General features: G+C 40.5%; 1 protein-coding gene across 1 annotated transcript in view; it reads right to left on the bottom strand.

Annotated features, from left to right (window-relative positions):
* Positions 1-6,399: 6,399 nt before the first annotated feature.
* The window catches only part of inpp1 (inositol polyphosphate-1-phosphatase), a 33,475-nt gene continuing 17,554 nt past the window's right edge, over positions 6,400-22,320 (bottom strand). The window contains exons 4-6 of the mRNA XM_060909795.1: positions 21,228-21,428; positions 20,877-21,051; positions 6,400-7,644 (exon numbers count right to left, since the gene is read on the bottom strand). Of these exons, the coding sequence (XP_060765778.1) occupies positions 7,143-7,644; positions 20,877-21,051; positions 21,228-21,428 (878 nt within the window). The 3' untranslated portion in view covers positions 6,400-7,142. The remainder of the gene's footprint in view (positions 7,645-20,876; positions 21,052-21,227; positions 21,429-22,320) is intronic.

Raw genomic sequence — 22,320 nt, 5'->3', positions numbered from 1 at the left:
GAAAGCATAATAAAGACTTCTGGGTTTTGGGGAAAAATTAAGAAGCGAGTGTGACAGTCAAAGTGTCCAGAAGAACTGTGTCTAGTTCTGTGAAGATGCTCAGTAAAACCCACAGCTCATTTTAGAGCAAAGGGTCGTCTCACACCAAATACTGACTTCGTTTCATTTATTATGACTTACTGCTTATAGTCATTTTTTAATGTTGAAACATCTCATCTCATTATCTCTAGCCGCTTTATCCTGTTCTACAGGGTCGCAGGCGAGCTGGAGCCTATCCCAGCTGACTACGGGTGAAAGGCGGGGTACACCCTGGACAAGTCGCCAGGTCATCGCAGGGCTGACACATAGACACAGACAACCATTCACACTCACATTCACACCTACGCTCAATTTAGAGTCACCAGTTAACCTAACCTGCATGTCTTTGGACTGTGGGGGAAACCGGAGCACCCGGAGGAAACCCACACGGACACGGGGAGAACATGCAAACTCCGCACAGAAAGGCCCTCGCCGGCCACGGGGGTCGAACCCGGACCTTCTTGCTGTGAGGCGACAGCGCTAACCACTACACCACCGTGCCGCCCATGTTGAAACATTTAATTTCATTATTTTTTAAGCCGGGTGGCACAGTGTAGTGGTTAGCGCCGTCGCCTCACAGCAAGAAGGTCCGGGTTCGAGCCCTGTGGCGGGCGAGGGCCTTTCTGTGTGGAGTTTGCATGTTCTCCCCGTGTCCGGGTGCTCCGGTTTCCCCCACAGTCCAAAGACATGCAGGTTAGGTTAACTGAGACTCTAAATTGACCGTAGGTGTGAATGTGAGTGTGAATGGTTGTCTGTGTCTATGTGTCAGCCCTGTGATGACCTGGCGACTTGTCCAGGGTGTACCCTGCCTTTCGCCCGTAGTCAGCTGGGATAGGCTCCAGCTTGCCTGCGACCCTGTAGAAGGATAAAGCGGCTAGAGATAATGAGATGAGATTTTTTTAAGCCATTTTTAGTCGACAGCGTTTCTTTATGTGTGCCTAAGCCTTTTGCACAGTACTGTATACCTTCAGGGTTTTGGTTTAAGCTATTACAGACATAAGTAGCTGTTGGCAGTTAAATGTGTGATAAATGAGCTCTACCTTATAGGTGAGTAAACCCTTTGCTTAAAGAACACAAGCAATTAGAAGACAAAACTTGTAAAAGCATATTAAAGTCAATTTGAGAAGATTGCTGCAATTAAAAGAAGAAGCAGACCGTAAATATGGTCGACCAGCTCGGCCTGTGTTTTGGCAGCAGGTAGCTGGTCAAACTAAGAAAACTTTGACCATTGAATATGTTTTGGACAGGGCTTTGAACCGGTTCAAGGAACGAAAACGAAAACCGGGAACTTTTTCTATTTCACATGGAACAGAAACGAAACCAGAAACTTTATTATTTTTTATGTTCTGGAACAGAAACGCTTATTAAAAATAATGGTAACCGGTTAATACTGGTTTTTATTTCGTTCCTCAAAGTTTCCGTAGCCTACAAATAAAAAAGTCATTCTTCTCCTGCGCAAGTTTCTATGACCCGCTGGGGTTTACTTCCTGTGTGACGTTCGCTGACTGAATGGAGAGAGCGGGAGGGTGGACTACTATCACGTCTCCACATCTTAAATAAGAGGTAAATATTGCAGTCTATCGTTATTCAAAAACGTCAATTTCAAACACGATATCAATATATTTGTCCACGTTAATGAGAGGCTCACAAACATTAAATGACATTAACCTCTGTTAGCCTATCAATGCATAGGGCCTGACTAGCCTTTGGCAACACAGTAAACGAATTCTCTTTCATTTTTGGCACTTTTTCTGTTTGTGTAGATGGGAAGACATACTGAGAATCCAAATCGCCAATATTTGAAATAATAATTGTTTTGAATTATTTCTTGTCTTATTTAATGAAGGTTGTAATAGAATTAGCCTACATTTGGCTTAAGCTGGATGAGACAGAGACATAATTTTATAGCCATTTGTTAAACAGCTGACAGGGAACGTAATTAACCATTCCGGGAACGAAATTTTTTTTGTTCTAACCGGTTCGGGAACGTCTATTTAATGGTGGAACCCAAAACCGGAAACGTTAAAATTCCGTTTCTGTTCGGAACGAACCAATAGGAAAAAAATTCTGGTTCAAAGCCCTGGTTTTGGATGATCATCTCTATTTGCAGCAAGAAACAAATTGTGGAAATTCTATGAAACTAAAAATCAGTACGCGCTGTTAAAATGCCATGAATCGTATTAATCGAACGCCATTAATCTTATCTCAGTTTTGCACAAACCTAAGACTATATAATTGTGCCAGTAAGTAGTCTGCATTGCTGTAGATTCTGTGTTTTCAGGTTAATTTAACAACAACATATAAAACAAGCCAGTGTGATGTACTGCCAAATGATGTTCTATTTCAGGTTGATTTTGTTACAACTACAATTCAAACACTTTGGTGCCATCTACTAGTTAAAACCAGACAGTAACGGATTAGCAGTAATACAGACAGCAGGTGCTAGGGGGCAGCAACATCAATTCAATTCAAGTTTTATTTATAGAGCAATTTTAACCAGAGGTGGGCAAAGTACCCAACTTCATTGCTTAAGTCAAAGTACAGATCCCACTGGTCAAATGTTACTCTGATACAAGTGAAAGTTGTCCAGTCAATTTTTTACTGAAGTTAAAGTACTGAAGTGCTCGCTTTTAAAAATACTTAAGTATTAAAAGTAAATTTTCTGTCAACGCATCGTTGTATTATTGCCACAACGCTTACAAAACCTAATGCCGTTACCAAAGACAGAAATGTGAATTCAGAAAATGAACGCATGCTGTGCCATCGTGGTGGTTTAAGGTTAAGTTAAGCTAGCTAGTCAGTGAAGCTCCACCCGACATGCTCGCAAACTCTTTTCAAACTTGAAATCATATTTGGTAGCTAATGCTACTAGAAAAGAAAGATTTCTACATTCTGTTTATTTGGCGAGATTACACTGAAACATATTTCTGAAAGGACTTCAGATAAGTTAACGTTATTCATGTTGGCGTAACTCTGTTTTTACATGCTAACTAACAGTGTCCAAGTTAACTAGCTATGCGTTAACGTTAGCCGTGGACAAGGCGACGGCAACTTGGCGGACAAATCCATAGAAAGTCATTTGACTAATCAGACTACATGGCTATTGCAACGTTATCGCTAGCTCTAAAAGCACAGACAGCTTCGTTGCAAGCTTTCTCTTGGAGTAAAACATTTACATACCTCAATATGTTTCTGCAGGTTGGATGGTGAGTTTTTGTAGGCCGTCATGTGGTTCGTTTTTGGCAAACAAAGCAAACATTTAAACAAAACGACTCTTTAATCCTTTCAGAGAACTGAAACATGGGTTCTAGGTATGGCCACAGGTGCATGCATTCGCCAGAAGAACCGCCTCCTTCCATTCTGCCATCAACTGATTGTGTTCAAATAACGCTGCTGAGAAATCATTAAATTTGATTTTATACAGTCTATGGATGTGACGTGACCCTAGTGATTACTGATCGGCTGTCTCAGTGTCACCTGCAAGAAAACCCATCACGTTTTAGCAAAGAAAAGGAAAAAACATCCACTTTCAAAACCGCTTCATAGTAACAAGTAATGAGGTCCTTGATAGAAATGTAGTGGAGTGAAAAGTACGATATTTGCCTTTCATATGTAGTGAAGTTAAACTCATCTCATCTCATCTCATTATCTGTAGCCGCTTTATCCTGTTCTACAGGGTCGGAGGCAAGCTGGATCCTATCCCAGCTGACTACGGGCGAAAGGCGGGGTACACCCTGGACAAGTCGCCAGGTCATCACAGGGCTGACACATAGACACAGACAACCATTCACACTCACATTCACACCTACGGTCAATTTAGAGTCACCAGTTAACCTAACCTGCATGTCTTTGGACTGTGGGGGAAACCGGAGCACCCAGAGGAAACCCACGCGGACACGGGGAGAACATGCAAACTCCGCACAGAAAGGCCCTCGCCGGCCACGGGGCTCGAACCCGGACCTTCTTGCTGCGAGGCGATAGCGCTAACCACTACACCACCGTGCCGCCCCCTCTCCGCATTTAACCCGTCTAAAGCAGTAAACACACACATGCGAGCAATGAGCACACACACATACCCAGAGCAGTGGGCAGCCATGCTAACAGCACCCAGGGAGCAGTTGAGAGTTAGGTGCCTCGCTCAAGGGCAGTTCAGCCCAAAGCCGTCCCATATTAACCTAACCGCATGTCTTTGGATTGTGGGGGAAACTGGAACACCCAGAGGAAACCCACGCAGACACGGGGAGAACATGCAAACTCCGCACAGAAAGGCCCTCGCCAGCTGCTGGGCTCAAACCCAGAACCTTCTTGCTGTGAGGCAGCCGTGCTAACCACTTTCACCACTGTGCCGCCCGCAATACTCAAGTAAAGTACAGATACTCAAAAAGTGTACTGAAGTACAGTACTCAAGTAAATGTGCTTCATTACTGTCCACCTCTGCTTTTAACAATGGACTTTGCAACAAAGCAGCTTTACAGAAATTCAGATATGAAATATAAGTTCAAATTTGATCCTTAAAGTGCCATTCCACCATTGGATGTATTTTTTTGGCATAAAATACAATATATTTTATGACAACATGACTAGACAGAGAAATCTTTTAGCTTCAAAATGATATATCAAACATAATTTTTTGACAACGACAAGTATATTAAGTCACCTACCCTTTTAATTTCCGCGCGGTAGTGAAACGTGATGTCATCGGCAGGTTCCCCTTCTTGTGTACCACGTCACGTGTGACGTGGCACAGATTATCAGCCATGGCGGATACAACGTGATTGTCAGCTTCGGAAAAGAAGCGAAGGAAAATAGCAAGTGATGCCCAAAGCAGACGGTCGATGGTGAATATCGGCACAGCAATCGACAAGTGGAAATCGCGTTCTATCCGCCATTGCTGATAATCTGTGCCACGTCACACGTGACGTGGTACACAAGAAGGGGAACCTGCCGATGACATCACGTTTCACTACCGCGCGGAAATTAAAAGGGTAGGTGACTTTGGTCGCAAAATTAATATACTTGTCGTTGTCAAAAAATTATGTTTGATATATCATTTTGAAGCTAAAAGATTTCTCTGTCTAGTCATGTTGTCATAAAATATATTGTATTTTATGCCAAAGAATACATCCAATGGTGGAATGGCACTTTAATGAGCAAGTCAGAGATGACAGTGGCAAGGAAAAACTGAGAGAGAGAGATTATTAGGTGTGCTCTTGTACTGTAATGGTTTAAGGTGATGTCCATTGTGCAAGCACAGTAATGTAGTTTATAGTTCTCTCCTGGATGTAAATATGCAGCTATTCTGCCATCTAGTGGTATAAGCCACACATTTCATGTAACTATACTGTATAGAATTTCATTAGTAACATGTAGAAAATGTTACACACTGAAAAGCAACACCATTGCATTGCTCTCAGGTAAAAAAAAAAAAATCAACAATCAACAAATAATTTAAAGAATTAAATGATAACAGAAGTGAATGTAATTCTCTGTGGTATTGCTTTTCACTTTCATCAGTTCAGTCGTGTCGCAATGAAATGCAATCACTGTCCAATCAGTGGCTCTGGATGCTTGGTGTTTATTCATTCTTACTGCACTGAACTATTCATCAGGCTTTTCAGAATACTACTAAAACACGTGATGAAAAAAAATGAACAGCTGATGCATGCAAGTCAGTCTAAAAGAGCTGATTCAAAGAGTCGACTCAGTTGTGAATGTGAACAACACATCACTAGTGACAATAGTCACATGGTTTAGTTCGAATTTTTAGAAAAATAAATTCATACAAGGGTGGCACGGTGGTGTAGTGGTTAGCACTGTCGCCTCACAGCAAGAAGGTCCGGGTTCGAGCCAAGTGGCCGGCGAGGGCCTTTCTGTGCGGAGTTTGCATGTTCTCCCCGTGTCCGCGTGGGTTTCCTCCGGGTGCTCCGGTTTCCCCCACAGTCCAAAGACATGCAGGTTAGGTTAACTGGTGACTCTAAATTGAGCGTAGGTGTGAATGTGAGTGTGAATGGTTGTCTGTGTCTATGTGTCAGCCCTGTGATGACCTGGCGACTTGTCCAGGGTGTACCCCACCTTTCGTCCGTAGTCAGCTGGGATAGGCTCCAGCTCGCCTGCGACCCTGTAGAACAGGATAAAGCGGCTAGAGATAATGAGATGAGAAATGCATACAAATGACTGCGTGAATTTGATCTGATCTATTCGGTCTCAATCCTGAAAGTAAATGTATTTTTGAAAAAAAAAGTGTAGCTGTGTACATGAACGGAATTAAACTGCAACCAGATAATAAGGGCAACAACAACAATAAGAAAAGTTACAGTAATATATATCTTTAATATTTATAACAATGATATCGGCATCTTAAACTGTACAGGACATTACAAAATATATTGCATACTGACTACAATAGAAATTGTAAGAACTTGATGCTAATTTAATAAACAGTATCTGTAATTGTAATAATAAAATACAGTATATATGTAAATCAACTAACTACCCAGGCCCTCTTGGAGTTGCGGTTTTAGAATAAACACATTGCAATAACAAAATGTTCCTATATAATAGAATAGAATATATATTTCTATACACACACACACACACACACACTACAGGAACCAGCAGCCGTGTGCATTATAATCTAATCTAATATAAAATGGATACACGTACTAGTCGACATGTGCTGATGTGACATCATAACAGTTCCTTAAATTTATTTCAGCTTATGAGATCATAATACTACATTTACTCTTCAACTAGAATTGTTTGAGTATCAGGCTTTACTGCGTATCGTAAGTTTTAGCACCTCATGCATGGGATGTTTTGTTTGCTAGCTTAGGTGCAAGCTTTTAAACCGAGTGTTCGCTCCTACAGCTAATGTGAGCTGAAAATGTTGTCTACTTAGGCAGCCTCATCCATAATTCTACAACAAACAACCAAAAAAAACCCCCAAAACTATAATGGTATACGTAAATGTGTCAACAAATTGCACCAAAATGTAATAAAGGATACAAAACCAGCCCAGCCCTGAAATAAACATCCTAACAAAACAACATCATCAACAAAAATAATCATATTTTATCGGCAAGTGCCTCAACTACTCTGATTAGAACTGCGGAGTCCAAATACGCCACCAACCCCCCCTGGTTTGCCCACTGCTCAGCCCCCTCAGCCCCAACGTGGGGGTTATTATAGGTCAGTTCTGCCCTGACGTCCTTGTTGCCGTTCTTGACAGCAGAAAGGCACTGACTGAGGTCACAGATGCCCCCTCCAAGGGCACGCAGGATGGCATGAGGGGCGCACGAGTCCCACTTATAGGTGCTGCCCTCTGAGAGCATGTACACATCCACCAAGCCCTGAATGACGCACAGGATCTTATACCCTGCCCCTGAGGCGTAGGTCAGCTCCCCGTCACAGAGCGGCGATAAAGCATCCTTCACTTCCTGCTTCTCACTGGAGCTCAGGACCACCGAGAGGGAGTTGGGGTTTTTCCCATCAGGTCGCTGACAGGGCGTGAAGGAGCACATGTTGATGTTTTCATACGCGACTCCCCAGAAGTACTGACCCTGCCACCTGAAAGAAATGAAAAGCAGGAGAGTGAGAGAGTTACTACAACACCATGTTAACGCACATACACATGGCCAATCAAAAGTTTGGACACGGCTTCTAATTCGCTAGTATTTTTTTCATTTTTATGAATTAAGTCACTTCATGTCTTAAAGTAATGATGGATGTCGTTTCTTTTTCCTTACTTGAGTGGTTTACAACCCCGATTCCAAAAAAGTTGGGACAAAGTACAAATTGTAAATAAAAACGGAATGCAATAATTTACAAATCTCAAAAACTGATATTGTATTCACAATAGAACATAGACAACATATCAAATGTCGAAAGTGAGACATTTTGAAACTTCATGCCAAATATTGGCTCATTTGAAATTTCATGACGGCAACACATCTCAAAAAAGTTGGGACGGGGCAATAAGAGGCTGGAAAAGTTAAAAGTACAAAAAAGGAACAGCTGGAGGACCAAATTGCAACTCATTAGGTCAATTAGTAATAGGTCATTAACATGACTGGGTATAAAAAGAGCATCTTGGAGTGGCAGCGGCTCTCAGAAGTAAAGATGGGAAGAGGATCACCAATCCCCCTAATTCTGCGCCGACAAATAGTGGAGCAATATCAGAAAGGAGTTTGACAGTGTAAAATTGCAAAGAGTTTGAACACATCATCATCTACAGTGCATAATATCATCAAAAGATTCAGAGAAACTGGAAGAATCTCTGTGCGTAAGGGTCAAGGCCGGAAAACCATACTGGGTGCCCGTGATCTTCGGGCCCTTAGACGGCACTGCATCACATACAGGCATGCTTCTGTATTGGAAATCACAAAATGGGCTCAGGAATATTTCCAGAGAACATTATCTGTGAACACAATTCACCGTGCCATCCGCCGTTGCCAGCTAAAACTCTATAGTTCAAAGAAGAAGCCGTATCTAAACATGATCCAAAAGCGCAGACGTCTTCTCTGGGCCAAGGCTCATTTAAAATGGACTGTGGCAAAGTGGAAAACTGTTCTGTGGTCAGACGAATCAAAATTTGAAGTTCTTTATGGAACTCAGGGACGCCGTGTCATTCGGACTAAAGAGGAGAAGGACGACCCGAGTTGTTATCGGCGCCCAGTTCAGAAGCCTGCATCTCTGATGGTATGGGGTTGCATTAGTGCGTGTGGCATGGGCAGCTTACACATCTGGAAAGACACCATCAATGCTGAAAGGTATATCCAGGTTCGAGAGCAACATATGCTCCCATCCAGACGACGTCTCTTTCAGGGAAGACCTTGCATTTTCCAACACGACAATGCCAAACCACATACTGCATCAATTACAGCATCATGGCTGCGTAGAAGAAGGGTCCAGGTACTGAACTGGCCAGCCTGCAGTCCAGATCTTTCACCCATAGAAAACATTTGGCGCATCATAAAACGGAAGATACGACAAAAAAGACCTAAGACAGTTGAGCAACTAGAATCCTACATTAGACAAGAATGGGTTAACATTCCTATCCCTAAACTTGAGCAACTTGTCTCCTCAGTCCCCAGACGTTTACAGACTGTTGTAAAGAGAAAAGGGGATGTCTCACAGTGGGAAACATGGCCTTGTCCCAACTTTTTTGAGATGTGTTGTTGTCATGAAATTTAAAATCACCTAATTTTTCTCTTTAAATGATACATTTTCTCAGTTTAAACATTTGATATGTCATCTATGTTCTATTCTGAATAAAATATGGAATTTTGAAACTTCCACATCATTGCATTCCGTTTTTATTTACAATTTGTACTTTGTCCCAACTTTTTTGGAATTGGGGTTGTATATCATACGGATTACTACAGTTGTCAAATAGGACTGTTTACTGTATGTTTATTATTTACAAGTTAATGATTTCAAAATGCATTAAGAAGCAAGAAACTCGTCCACTAATTACCTTTTGACGAGACACCCCTATTAATTGAAAAAGCGTTCCAGGTGACGACCTCATGAAGCTGGTGAAGATAACGCCAAAAGTGTGCAAAGCGTCATCAAGGTAAACGCTGGCTACTTTGAAGAATCTAATACATTAAACATTTGGTTTTTTGTTTACCACATAATTTGTTATTTCATCATTTTGATGTCTCATCATATACAGTGCCTTGAAAAAGTATTCATACCCCTTGAACTTTTTCACATTTTTCCACCTTACAACCACGAACTTAAAAGTTTTTTTTATTGAGATTTTATGTGATAGACCAACACAGAGTAGCACATAATTGTGAAGTGAAATGAAAATGATAAATGGTCTTCAAAATTTTAAACAAATAAAAATCTGAAAAATGTGATGTGCGTTAGTATTCAGCCCCCCTGTGTCAATACTTTGTAGAGCCACCTTTTGCTGCAATTACAGCTGCAAATCTTTTGTGGTATGTCTCTACCAGCTTTGCACATCTAGACACTGAAATTTTTGCCCATTCTTCTTTGCAAAATAGCTCAAGCTCAGCCAGATTGGATGGAGAGCGTCTGTGAACAGCAATTTTCAAGTCTTGCCACAGATGCTCAATGGGTCTGGACTTTGACTGGGCCATTCTAACACATGAATATTCTTTGATCTAAACCATTCCATTGTAGCTCTGGCTGTATGTTTAGGGTCATTGTCTTGCTGGAAGGTGAATCTCCTTCCCAGTCTCAAGTCTTTCGCAGCCTCCAACAGGTTTTCTTCCAGGATTGCCCTGTATTTAGCTCCATCCATCTTCCCATCAACTCTGACCAACTTCCCTGTCCCTGCTGAAGAAAAGCATCCCCATAGCATGATGCTGCCACCACCATGTTTCACAGTGGGGATGGTGTGTGCAGGGTGATGAGCAGTGTTAGTTTTCCACCACACATAGCGCTTTGCATTTAGGCCAAAAAGTTCAACTTTGGTCTCATCTGACCAAAGCACCTTCTTCCACATGTTTGCTGTGTCCCCTACATGGCTTCTCATGCCTGTCTTTCAACAATGGCTTTCTTCTTGCCACTCTTCCAAAAAGGCCAGATTTGTGGAGTGTACGACTTACAGTTGTCCTGTGCACAGATTCTCCCACCTGAGCTGTGGATTTCTGCAGCTCCTCCAGAGTGATCATGGGCCTCTTGGCTGCTTCTCTGACCAGTGCTCTCCTTGCTCGCTCTGTCAGTTTAGGTGGACGGCCATGTCTTGGTAGGTTTGCAGTTGTGCCATACTTTTTCCATTTTTATCTCCGCCAAGGAGGTTATGTTTTCGGTAGCGTTGGTTTGTTGGTTTGTCTGTTAGCAACATTACGGAAAAAGTTATGAACGGATTGCTCTGAAATTTTTTCCAGGAGGTGTGACTGGGCACAAGTAATAATCCATTAAATTTTGGCGGTGATCCGAATCACCTTCTGGATCCCGGATTTTTTTAAAGGATTCTTGGCGGAGGTCTGCGCTCTGAGTGCTTTTCTAGTTGAATGATGGATTGAACAGTGCTTCTTGAGATGTTCAGAGCTTGGGATATTTTTTTTTATAACCTAACCCTGCTTTAAACTTCTCCAGAACTTTATCCCTGACCTGTCTGGTGAGTTCTTTGGTCTTCATGATGCTGTTTGTTCTTCAGTGTTCTCTAACAAACCACTGAGGCCTTCACAGAACAAGTGTATTTATACTGAGAGTAAATTACACACAGTAGGACTCTATTAACTAATTAGATGACTTCTGAAGGCAACTGATTGCACTGGATTGTAATTAGAGGCATCAGAGTACAGGGGGCTGAATACTAATGCACACCACATTTTTCAGATTTTTATTTGTTTAAAATTTTGAAGACCATTTTATAATTTTCGTTTCACTTCACAATTATGTGCTACTCTGTGTTGGTCTATCACATAAAATCTCAATAAAAAACTTTTAAGTTCGTGGTTGTAAGGTGGAAAAATGTGAAAAAGTTCAAGGGGTATGAATCAGAACTATTCAACCCCCCAAAGATTATAAGGATTTATCAATTAAAGTTTTTTCAAAGAGCAAGATTCTGCTTTGGATGACTTCTTTATGAGTTGAGTGAGACATAAACTCAACACCGAAAATGCATGATGTAGTATTTGTGTGCAACAGTATATTATGGTCAGATCGCGATGTCGCAATTATTCAACCCTGATATAATATTGTTGTTTTTAAAGCTTTCTGACGGTTTTTATGGTCTAAAGTGGAGTTGAAACATAATTAAGCCTTTGGGAACTCTATAACGATCCTTCATTTGCTTCAGCTCTGATGCATATATAAACCCCACCCATGAAAGTATTCAAGGTCAGTTGCAATCATGGGAAAGACAAAGGAGCTTCCACAAAAGCTGAGAGAGGAGATCATTTCATCACACCTACGTAAAGGGCCTTGGGTATAAGAAGATTTCCAAAAAAATTAAACATTCCAAGAGACCACTGGGAACATTATAAGGAAGTTTAAAACGTATGGAACAGCTGCAAACCTGCCTGGCCGTAGAAGAAAGCCCAAAATTTCATCAAGGGCCCTTAGCCACTTAGTCAAGACAACTAAGAAAAAACCCCATGTGAGTGCAAGACACCTACAGGATGACATGATGAAGGCTGGTACAAGTGCTTCAGTGGCAACTATAAGACATGCACCGAATAAACAAGGATTTCATGGCTGCACTCCAAGACGCACTCCACTCTTGACCACAAGGAACATCAAAAGTCAACTAGAATATGCCAGGAGGAATTTGGAGAAGACTACAGAGTTTTGGGAGACCGTTCTATGGACTGATGAAACCAAACTAGAACTGTTTGGACATATGGACCAGCGGTATGTCTGGTGTGCGAAAGGCCAGGCTTATGACCAGAAGAAGACCACCCCTACAGTCAAGCATGAAGGTGGGTCGTTGATGACGTGGGGCTGTTTTTGTGCAGCAGGAACTGGCAATCTTGATCGTATACCTGGCATCATGGATTCCCAGAAATAGCAGGCCATTTTAAAGAAGAACGTGATGCCTTCTGTTGACAAATTAAACCTTGGCGATCAGTGGACTTTCCAACAAGACAATGATCCCAAGCACACCTCCAAATCAACCAAAGCTTGGTTGAGAAAAAGATCCTGGAGTGGCCTTCTCAGTCACCAGATTTAAATCCGATTGAAAATCTTTCGTGGGATTTAAAGAAGGCAGTTGCAGCACGGAAGCCATCAAACATCACTGAGCTCGAGGCTTCTGCACGTGAAGAACGGGCAAAGATTCCAATCGAGAGGTGTAAGAAGCTTGTCAGCACTTACTGAAAACGTTTGTTAGAAGTTATAAAAGCTAAAGGATGCTCCACAAAGTACTGAAGCTGCTGGGGGTTGAATAATAGTGCACGTGTTAAAAGATTTACATTTTCATTTGAACTACAAAAAGTTATGTCAACTTCTGTTGTCAAAATAACTCAAATATGTATCAATAAATACTTTTTTGTTGTTTAATGAAGTTTTGTCATTTATTGTCATTATCTTCCATCCACATCGCTATGATGTCTTTTGAGGTGAGGGGGTTGAATATTTCTGATTGCAACTGTATATAAGTATTGTGTAATAATCTCCTTGATTGTGACCGGAGACTATAATCTGCTGTGTTTGTTCGGGCAAAAACTAAATCAATGTATTTTATTGAATCAGTGCAATGATGCCAGCTGATTTTATTGCAGAAATGAAAATCCAGTTATACAAGCTGAGTGCAATTACTCAGAAAAAATAATTTCCTGAAAGCCATGAACATCAACACATGGTTTGGGGATGAGTTACACTGAAGCCTGAATGCTGTCGCTATCAGTACGTACCATGATTTTGTGAAACTACTCTCTTACCTGAGCCACGATTATTCAATTTAGATTATTGCACGATCTGACTAATATCTAAAACCCAATCATGTAAACAGCTAACTGGATTATTCGATCATTTTTTCCTGCATATTTTAGACGTCTTTAGCTTGTAGTGCATATACACTTGTTCGGGGAATTACAGTAGGATCATATCCCAGCAGTTTATATCCATTGTCTTTAGTTTGAAAAAAATGACCACACAACATGGTGATGACATCACTACCAACCATACAGTGGTGCTTGAAAGTTTGTGAACCCTTTAGAATGTTCTATATTTCTGCATAAATATGACCTAAAATATCATCAGATTTTCACACAAGTCCTAAAAGTAGATAAAGAGAACCCAGTTAAACAAATGAGACAAAAATATTATACTTGCTCATTTATTTATTGAGGAAAATGGTCCAATATTACACATCTGTGAGTGGCAAAAGTATGTGAACCTCTCGGATTAGCAGTTAATTTGAAGGTGAAATTAGAGTCAGGTGTTTTCAGTCAATGGGATGACAATCAGGTGTGAGTGGGCACCCCGTTTTATTTAAAGAACAGGGATCGATCAAAGTCTGATCTTCACAACACATGTTTGTGGAAGTGGATCATGGCACGAACAAAGGAGATTTCTGAGGACCTCAGAAAAAGCGTTGTTGATGCTCATCAGGCTGGAAAAGGTTACAAAACCATCTCTAAAGAGTTTGGACTCCACCAATCCACAGTCAGACAGATTGTGTACAAATGGAGGAAATTCAAGACCATTGTTCCCCTCACCAGGAGTGGTTGACCAACAAAGATCACTCCAAGAGGAAGGTGTGTAATCGTCAGTGAGGTCACAAAGGACCCCAGGGTAATGTCAAAGCAACTGAAGGCCTCTCTCACACTGGCTAATGTTAATGTTCATGAGTCCACCATCAGGAGAACACTGAACAACAATGATGTGCATGGCAGAGTTGCAAGGAGAAAGCCACTGCTCTCCAAAAAGAACATTGCTGCTCGTCTGCAGTTTGCTAAAGATCACGTGGACAAGCCAGAAGGCTATTGGAAAAATGTTTTGTGGACAGATGAGACCAAAATAGAACTTTTTGGTTTAAATGAGAAGCGTTCTGTTTGGAGAAAGGAAAACCCTGCATTCCAGCATAAGAACCTTCTCCCATCTGTGAAACATGGTGGTGGTAGTATCATGGTTTGGGCCTGTTTTGCTGCATCTGGGCCAGGACGGCTTGCCATCATTGATGGAACAATGAATTCTGAATTATACCAGCGAATTCTAAAGGAAAATGTCAGGACATCTGTCCATGAACTGAATCTCAAGAGAAGGTGGGTCATGCAGCAAGACAACGACCCTAAGCACACAAGTCGTTCTACCAAAGAATGGGTAAAGAAGAATAAAGTTAATGTTTTGGAATGGCCAAGTCAAAGTCCTGACCTTAATCCAATCGAAATGTTGTGGAAGGACCTGAAGCGAGCAGTTCATGTGAGGAAACCCACCAACATCCCAGAGTTGAAGCTGTTCTATACGGAGGAATGGGCTAAAATTCCTCCAAGCCGGTGTGCAGGACTGATTAACAGTTACCGCAAACGTTTAGTTGCAGTTATTGCTGCACAAGGGGGTCACACCAGATACTGAAAGCAAAGGTTCACATACTTTTGCCACTCACAGATATGTAATATTGGATCATTTTCCTCAATTAATAAATGACCAAGTATAATATTTTTGTCTCATTTGTTTAACTGGGTTCTCTTTATCTACTTTTAGGACTTGTGTGAAAATCTGATGATGTTTTAGGTCATATTTATGCAGAAATATAGAAAATTCTAAAGGGTTCACAAACTTTCAAGCACCACTGTACCTCTGTTGATTATTTTCAACATAATATATCCTGAAGGGTTTTTTTCCCTCTCAACATTTATTTATTAAAGAATCTCATACTTTTATCCATTCATCGTTACATTTCATGCTGTTCCGTTTCTGAAAAGAACGTTAGTTCCTGTGCTCTTATAAACAAACAGTCTTTCCCTCAACATCCTCTCTTTTATTCCTCTCTTGAAGTTCAGAAGACAAAAACATGCAGCTTGTTCTGTTACAAAGAAGCGCAACCACAAAGTGCAACGCCCTGAAGACTTTCCTTGAAGACTCCTTCTAAAAGGCTACATAAACATCTCTTTCAAGAAAAAAACATTATGCTTATTAAATAGCTACACGATTTTTAAAACCCATTTATTAGTAGTCTCAGATCATTGGTGTATTCACCTTGCAGGTCCATGTGAATTAGCTGTTACTAGGAACGTAACAGTTCACCCGATTTAATTCATGATATTGGGTTCAGGATGGGATTTTCCCACAACATTCTTGGAAAAAAAACCCCAATAACTTTTCTTTCATTTTCTTAATGAAACCATCAGTGATTGCGTCGCTCACTCCAGAAGGAACGATCTAAAGTGGGCCACCTTGCGCAATAAATGTTGCAAGCTATATACACTATATACACAAGCTATATATAGAAGCGATATACACCCTAGGAATACCGACCTATTTGCCAGAAAGACTCCAAAACGATGAGGAATTGACCGAGAAGAAGTGATTTTTGTTGCTCATTAAGGCTTAATTAGTCCATAACTTCATTAATAATTGCAATTAAGCAAATCTGGGTACAAGTTATATGTACTCTAAGTACCCCTACTATCATGCCAGAAAAAATCTAAATCTGTGAAGAACTGAGGGAGAAGAAGCGATTTGTGTGGAAACTGCTCATTAGGGATTGATTAATTACTTCATATCTACATTATTAATTGCTATTATGCAAATGTGGGTAGAAGCTACATGCACCCCAGACAGACCTACCTTCCTGCCAAAAAGAATAAAAATCAGTGAAGAACTGAGAGAGAAGAAGCAATTTTCATGAAATGTGGACGACGACAGACAACCCATGATGGCATAAACCCATCACCTGTCGGCCGGATGAGATAATAACCAACAATAATTATTTACCCATATTTGTAAAGGTGGGAGTACAACCCCAATTCCAAAAAAGTTGGGACAAAGTACAAATTGTAAATAAAAACGGAATGCAATGATGTGGAAGTTTCGAAATTCCATATTTTATTCAGAATAGAGCATAGATGACATATCAAATGTTTAAACTGAGAAAATGTATAATTTAAAGAGAAAAATTAGGTGATTTTAAATTTCATGACAACACATCTCAAAAAAGTTGGGACAAGGCCATGTTTCCCACTGTGAGACATCCCCTTTTCTCTTTACAACAGTCTGTAAACGTCTGGGGACTGAGGAGACAAGTTGCTCAAGTTTAGGGATAGGAATGTTAACCCATTCTTGTCTAATGTAGGATTCTAGTTGCTCAACTGTCTTAGGTCTTTTTTGTCGTATCTTCCGTTTTATGATGCGCCAAATGTTTTCTATGGGTGAAAGATCTGGACTGCAGGCTGGCCAGTTCAGTACCCGGACCCTTCTTCTACGCAGCCATGATGCTGTAATTGATGCAGTATGTGGTTTGCCATTGTCATGTTGGAAAATGCAAGGTCTTCCCTGAAAGAGACGTCGTCTGGATGGGAGCATATGTTGCTCTAGAACCTGGATATACCTTTCAGCATTGATGGTGTCTTTCCAGATGTGTAAGCTGCCCATGCCACACACACTAATGCAACCCCATACCATCAGAGATGCAGGCTTCTGAACTGAGCGCTGATAACAACTTGGGTCGTCCTTCTCCTCTTTAGTCCGAATGACACGGCGTCCCTGATTTCCATAAAGAACTTCAAATTTTGATTCGTCTGACCACAGAACAGTTTTCCACTTTGCCACAGTCCATTTTAAATGAGCCTTGGCCCAGAGAAGACATCTGCGCTTCTGGATCATGTTTAGATACGGCTTCTTCTTTGAACTATTGAGTTTTAGCTGGCAACGGCGGATGGCACGGTGAATTGTGTTCACAGATAATGTTCTCTGGAAATATTCCTGAGCCCATTTTGTGATTTCCAATACAGAAGCATGCCTGTATGTGATGCAGTGCCGTCTAAGGGCCCGAAGATCACGGGCACCCAGTATGGTTTTCCGGCCTTGACCGTTACGCACAGAGATTCTTCCAGATTCTCTGAATCTTTTGATGATATTATGCACTGTAGATGATGATATGTTCAAACTCTTTGCAATTTTACACTGTCGAACTCCTTTCTGATATTGCTCCACTATTTGTCGGCGCAGAATTAGGGGGATTGGTGATCCTCTTCCCATCTTTACTTCTGAGAGCTGCTGCCACTCCAAGATGCTCTTTTTATACCCAGTCATGTTAATGACCTATTGCCAATTGACCTAATGAGTTGCAATTTGGTCCTCCAGCTGTTCCTTTTTTGTACCTTTAACTTTTCCAGCCTCTTATTGCCCCAGTCCCAACTTTTTTAAGATGTGTTGCTTTCATGAAATTTCAAATGAGCCAATATTTGGCATGAAATTTCAAAATGTCTCACTTTCGACATTTGATATGTTGTCTATGTTCTATTGTGAATACAATATCAGTTTTTGAGTTTTGTAAATTATTGCATTCCGTTTTTATTTACAATTTGTACTTTGTCCCAACTTTTTTGGAATCAGGGTTGTAAAATATAACATCCTCTTAACTAAAATATTCCTTTTATTAAACAGTTAATAACAAATAGGCCTTTTCTTAATAAACCTTTATGAACATTTCTACTGCCTCCATTTGCTTCTCTTCTCTTTATCTTTCAGCAGTCTAAAAAGAGAGCTCGGATTTCTTGTTAAATCTGTTTGTACAGTCAATCACACAACAGCTTTTTCCCCCATTTTAGATCTGTTCCCTCCCGCAGCATTAGAGCTGTGCTACTTCCATCTCAGGTGAAGTCATGCATATTCCTGCTATTGTATGTTATTGTGTCTTTTGCTGTCTAGTCAACATAATTACAGCGAGGAAAAACTAAGATGACACATTATTTCATCAATTCAAATCATCATAAATTTGTATCGTGATTTATCGTTGCATGATACATCGTGACATGTTTACCTGTTAAAAAATAACTCAGGTTAACTACTAAATGAAACTCCTTAGAAACCCTGGATAGCTGTTAAAAATGTCAGTAGTGTATTACCAGCCCACTGCAACTGTATGGCTTGCTGGGGTCAAGCCCGCTTGCATGTAGAAGCAGTTGAAGCAGGAATTTGAATGATGAAAACAAAAACAAGGATGTCTATTCCTGGTAAGTGATTTATGTCAACAAAAAAAAAAAAAAAAAAAAAGCATATCCAGTTCTGAAATTAATTTTTTGGGGGGAATTCTTACCTTTGTAGAAATGAAGTGAGTACGGTATACCGTAGGGTTTTTGACCTCTCTATTCAACACCGAGTCCCGCCAAATGTTTGCGAGCCATTTTTCCCTTCTGTGTTTTGAAATCTCTTGAGCTTTTTCCCCCCAGATGATGAATTACTTTTGGTAAACAAGATCAACTGTGGGCTACTGCTCACTTACGTATCCCCCCCACTCTCACTTATATCAGAATGCAAGCAATCGAAGGAATAGGACACTCATTATGAATGTTGACTTCAACAAATAATTAACGCTGAAACAAGTAGGTAAAGAGCAGTGTCTCGCCGCAGGGATCTCAAACAGCATCCTGGTAAACTCTCATTTTGAAATAGCATTTTGCTTCTTGAAATAGCGTCAAAATCCACCCTATATGTTTCATAAATACATTCAGGCGGTAAACAGGAAGTTGATGTGCGACAGACCTGAAAACGGTATACACGGTATAGAACCTCAAACTGAAGCTCGGTACCAAATATCAAGCAGTTGTGATTTGTAGTTGCTGAGAAAAGTGTTATGAAAATTTTATAAATCCACGCTATATGGTTCATAAATACATTCAGTCGGTAAACAGGAAGTCGATCTACAACAGACCTGAACACGGTACACACGGTATAGAACCCAAAGCTGAAGCTTGGTACCAAATATCAAGCAGTTGCTGAGAAAAGTGTTACAAAAATGTTGTAAATCCATGCTATATGGTTCGTAAATACATTGTCAGTAAACAGGAAGTCGATGTGCGACAGACCTGAAAATGGTATACATGGTATAGAACCCCAAGCTGAAGCTCGGTACCAAATATCAAGCACTTGTGATTTGTAGTTGCTGAGAAAAGTGTTATGAAAATTTTGTACACACGGTATAGAACCCCAAGCTGAAGTTTGGTACCAAGTGGCTATGATTTGTGGTTGCTGAGAAAAAGGGTGTTTTGGATGGACGGAGATACGGACGGACAGAGCGGGGGTATAATAATAATAATAATAATTATTTTTAAATCTGATGTCTTTGTTTCCTTCAAAACGATTTGGACATCCAAAACCTTCCCACACCGATCAATAACAACTAACTCGTCTGAAAGAAGCTCTACAAGCGTGCCTTCTGTCATGGCAGCATAGTTACAAGGGCAATTCCATGTAAATGTCAACCTCACCATGCAAAAATAAAGCAACATGTAATACATCAAAACCACTCCCAGAGATATCACCTAGGCCTGTATTTTACAGATGTGAATAAGTTGAACCAATTTGTAACCAACCTAATATGTCACTGTCAGTCTTTCTTTCTTATAATGTAAAACCCAAGCTAAAATAAACTATGATCATGTACAATTCTATATTATTGCCACAAGCCACAGAAATGTATGCTAAAATCCACAAAACAGCAAAACAATAGCCATCCTAAATATTATTTAAGAACTTTGATAGTTTTAGCTGATATTTAGAGAGTTTTTCAAAGGGTTATGGTGGTTAAATTGCTGATTTTCTAAACATATGCCATGTCTATTTCAGACGCGTCACATCCATAACCGAATTTCGTCACATCCATAACGCTGACTTTTCCTTCCGAAACTCTGCATGAAATACAAAATATTTTAAACAAAGATTTTTTAATATTCACCTTGGACCCCTCTATCAAATGGATATCTCCATTTCGACATTAGGTTTACAATTTCACAGAGTTTGATAAAAATGTACAGTCACCCAAGAAAAGTGATACTTTTTCTGTCACATCCATAACGCATCTTTTATTGGCGTTTTCTGGCATGCCCTAGATGTACTATGGGAATTGTTCTTGTTCTATCACTTCTCCAGTATGGTACAGCCTTAAAATATGCAACACCTGTTTAAATACTGGGAGACAATAAAACATGCACTGGGTCATTTGTTGCCATTTTGAGTTCAAGTGTCGCGTCCATAACGCTGGAATTGCTCACCATTGCTATGGGGAGGGGGTCACATGACGGTGCAAAGCCTCTACAGAGTTAAATATTGGCTAAATAAGAACAAATCTTGCATTCCCTGATAGATTTATGTGTACCTTTATGACCATTAACGGTTAATAACCCAGTCAGTGGTCATGTATGCATGATACTTGCCTCTTTCCTGTTGAGTCTCTGCGTGTAAATGGCTGATTGACGACCCCCATGATGGGCTCTCCGGTGGCACGCAGGTAAACGCCGATAAGAACAAGTGCGCATGGAAGACCCGAGGAGCAAAACTTTTCGTCTGATACCTCCTGCTCCTTCCCTTCAATATACTGACTTGTACCATCTGCACAGGAGCATTAACAGCACAAGGATCGACAATATTTGGTTATATGGAGCTTTATTTGTATTTATAAAAAGGTCAATGGGCTGCGTTTCCTCAGTCCACTGTAATCAATCACAATATCAACATTCAAACCCTCCAACCAGCAACATTAACGCAAACACCAGTCTTTTCATTACCAATGGGGTCGATCCAGATGGCCAAGTCTTCTGGTTTCAGAGGGAGCTGAAGCTCATCAGCAAGTTTGTCTTGTAGCTGCAGCTTCTGATGGATGGCTTCGGCCAGGAGGGACGCAGCCGTTTGGTCGCCATCCAGCACTTTGGCTAACAAAGCCGTCGTGTCTTCTTGTTTTGAGCATACAGTAACGATCACACTCTCTCCTTAAGGGTGACCAAAAATAAATAAATAAATAAATAAATAAAGTGACGCAGCCTATAGATGGTATATCTCATATTATTCTATCCACATTCATTGGATATGAGCAATCATGCGCTCTGATTGGTTACTCTACTACTAGGATATCAACTCATATACTGTGAGTAGAGAAAAACAAAATGGCGGCACGTGTTGCTGAACCAAGCGAGGACGAAATAAAAACTACTCGAAAAAACAAAACTCCCCAAAATACAAACAGGTTTTTTTACATTCTAAGCGGAAATTATTGTGTTGGATGTTTTGTATAAAGTTATTTATCGAATTTGCAAAAAAAACCCTCTGTTTTTCAAAATCCAGTGAATGTGGATATTAGACTGGTACCAAAATCCAGAATTGTGACACCCAAAGGCATTTTTGAGACAAAGTCGGCAAACAGTCTTATTTTGTCAATTTGGGTGTGCCGAATTCAAATCTGCAATATGCCGAGCTCTATCTGACCTCTGTTGACCTCTAGAGGTCATTGAACTTTGGGCCTGTAAACGTCTCGGCTGAACCCAGTTTCTCAGCTTTCTAAGGAATGAAATGTACTAAAATGATTAATGAAGTTAGCAAATGGCCTTGTTTGTTAAATGTTTGGGTGCTGAATTCAGTTTTCATTTGTAAAACGACATATGACCTCTGATAACCTCAAGGTCATTAAACTTGGCCTATAGGCCTATGCATTTAACGGCATTTTTAAACTGACTTTACTCCCCCAAAAAGAATATGAACAGACAAAAAACAAATAGAAAGGAACAAATACAACATTAAATGCCAGTCCATGTACATGTGACTTACTTTTCACAATGAGAATGCCTAGCGATCACCTTACATAACATTGCATTACATTTAGCGGTT

This window comes from Neoarius graeffei, chromosome 26 (genome assembly GCF_027579695.1).
Source record: "Neoarius graeffei isolate fNeoGra1 chromosome 26, fNeoGra1.pri, whole genome shotgun sequence".
In the NCBI taxonomy this organism is placed as follows: Eukaryota; Metazoa; Chordata; class Actinopteri; order Siluriformes; family Ariidae; genus Neoarius; species Neoarius graeffei.
Note: the sequence above shows the minus strand (reverse complement) of the source record. Positions and strands in the feature narration are given on the sequence as shown.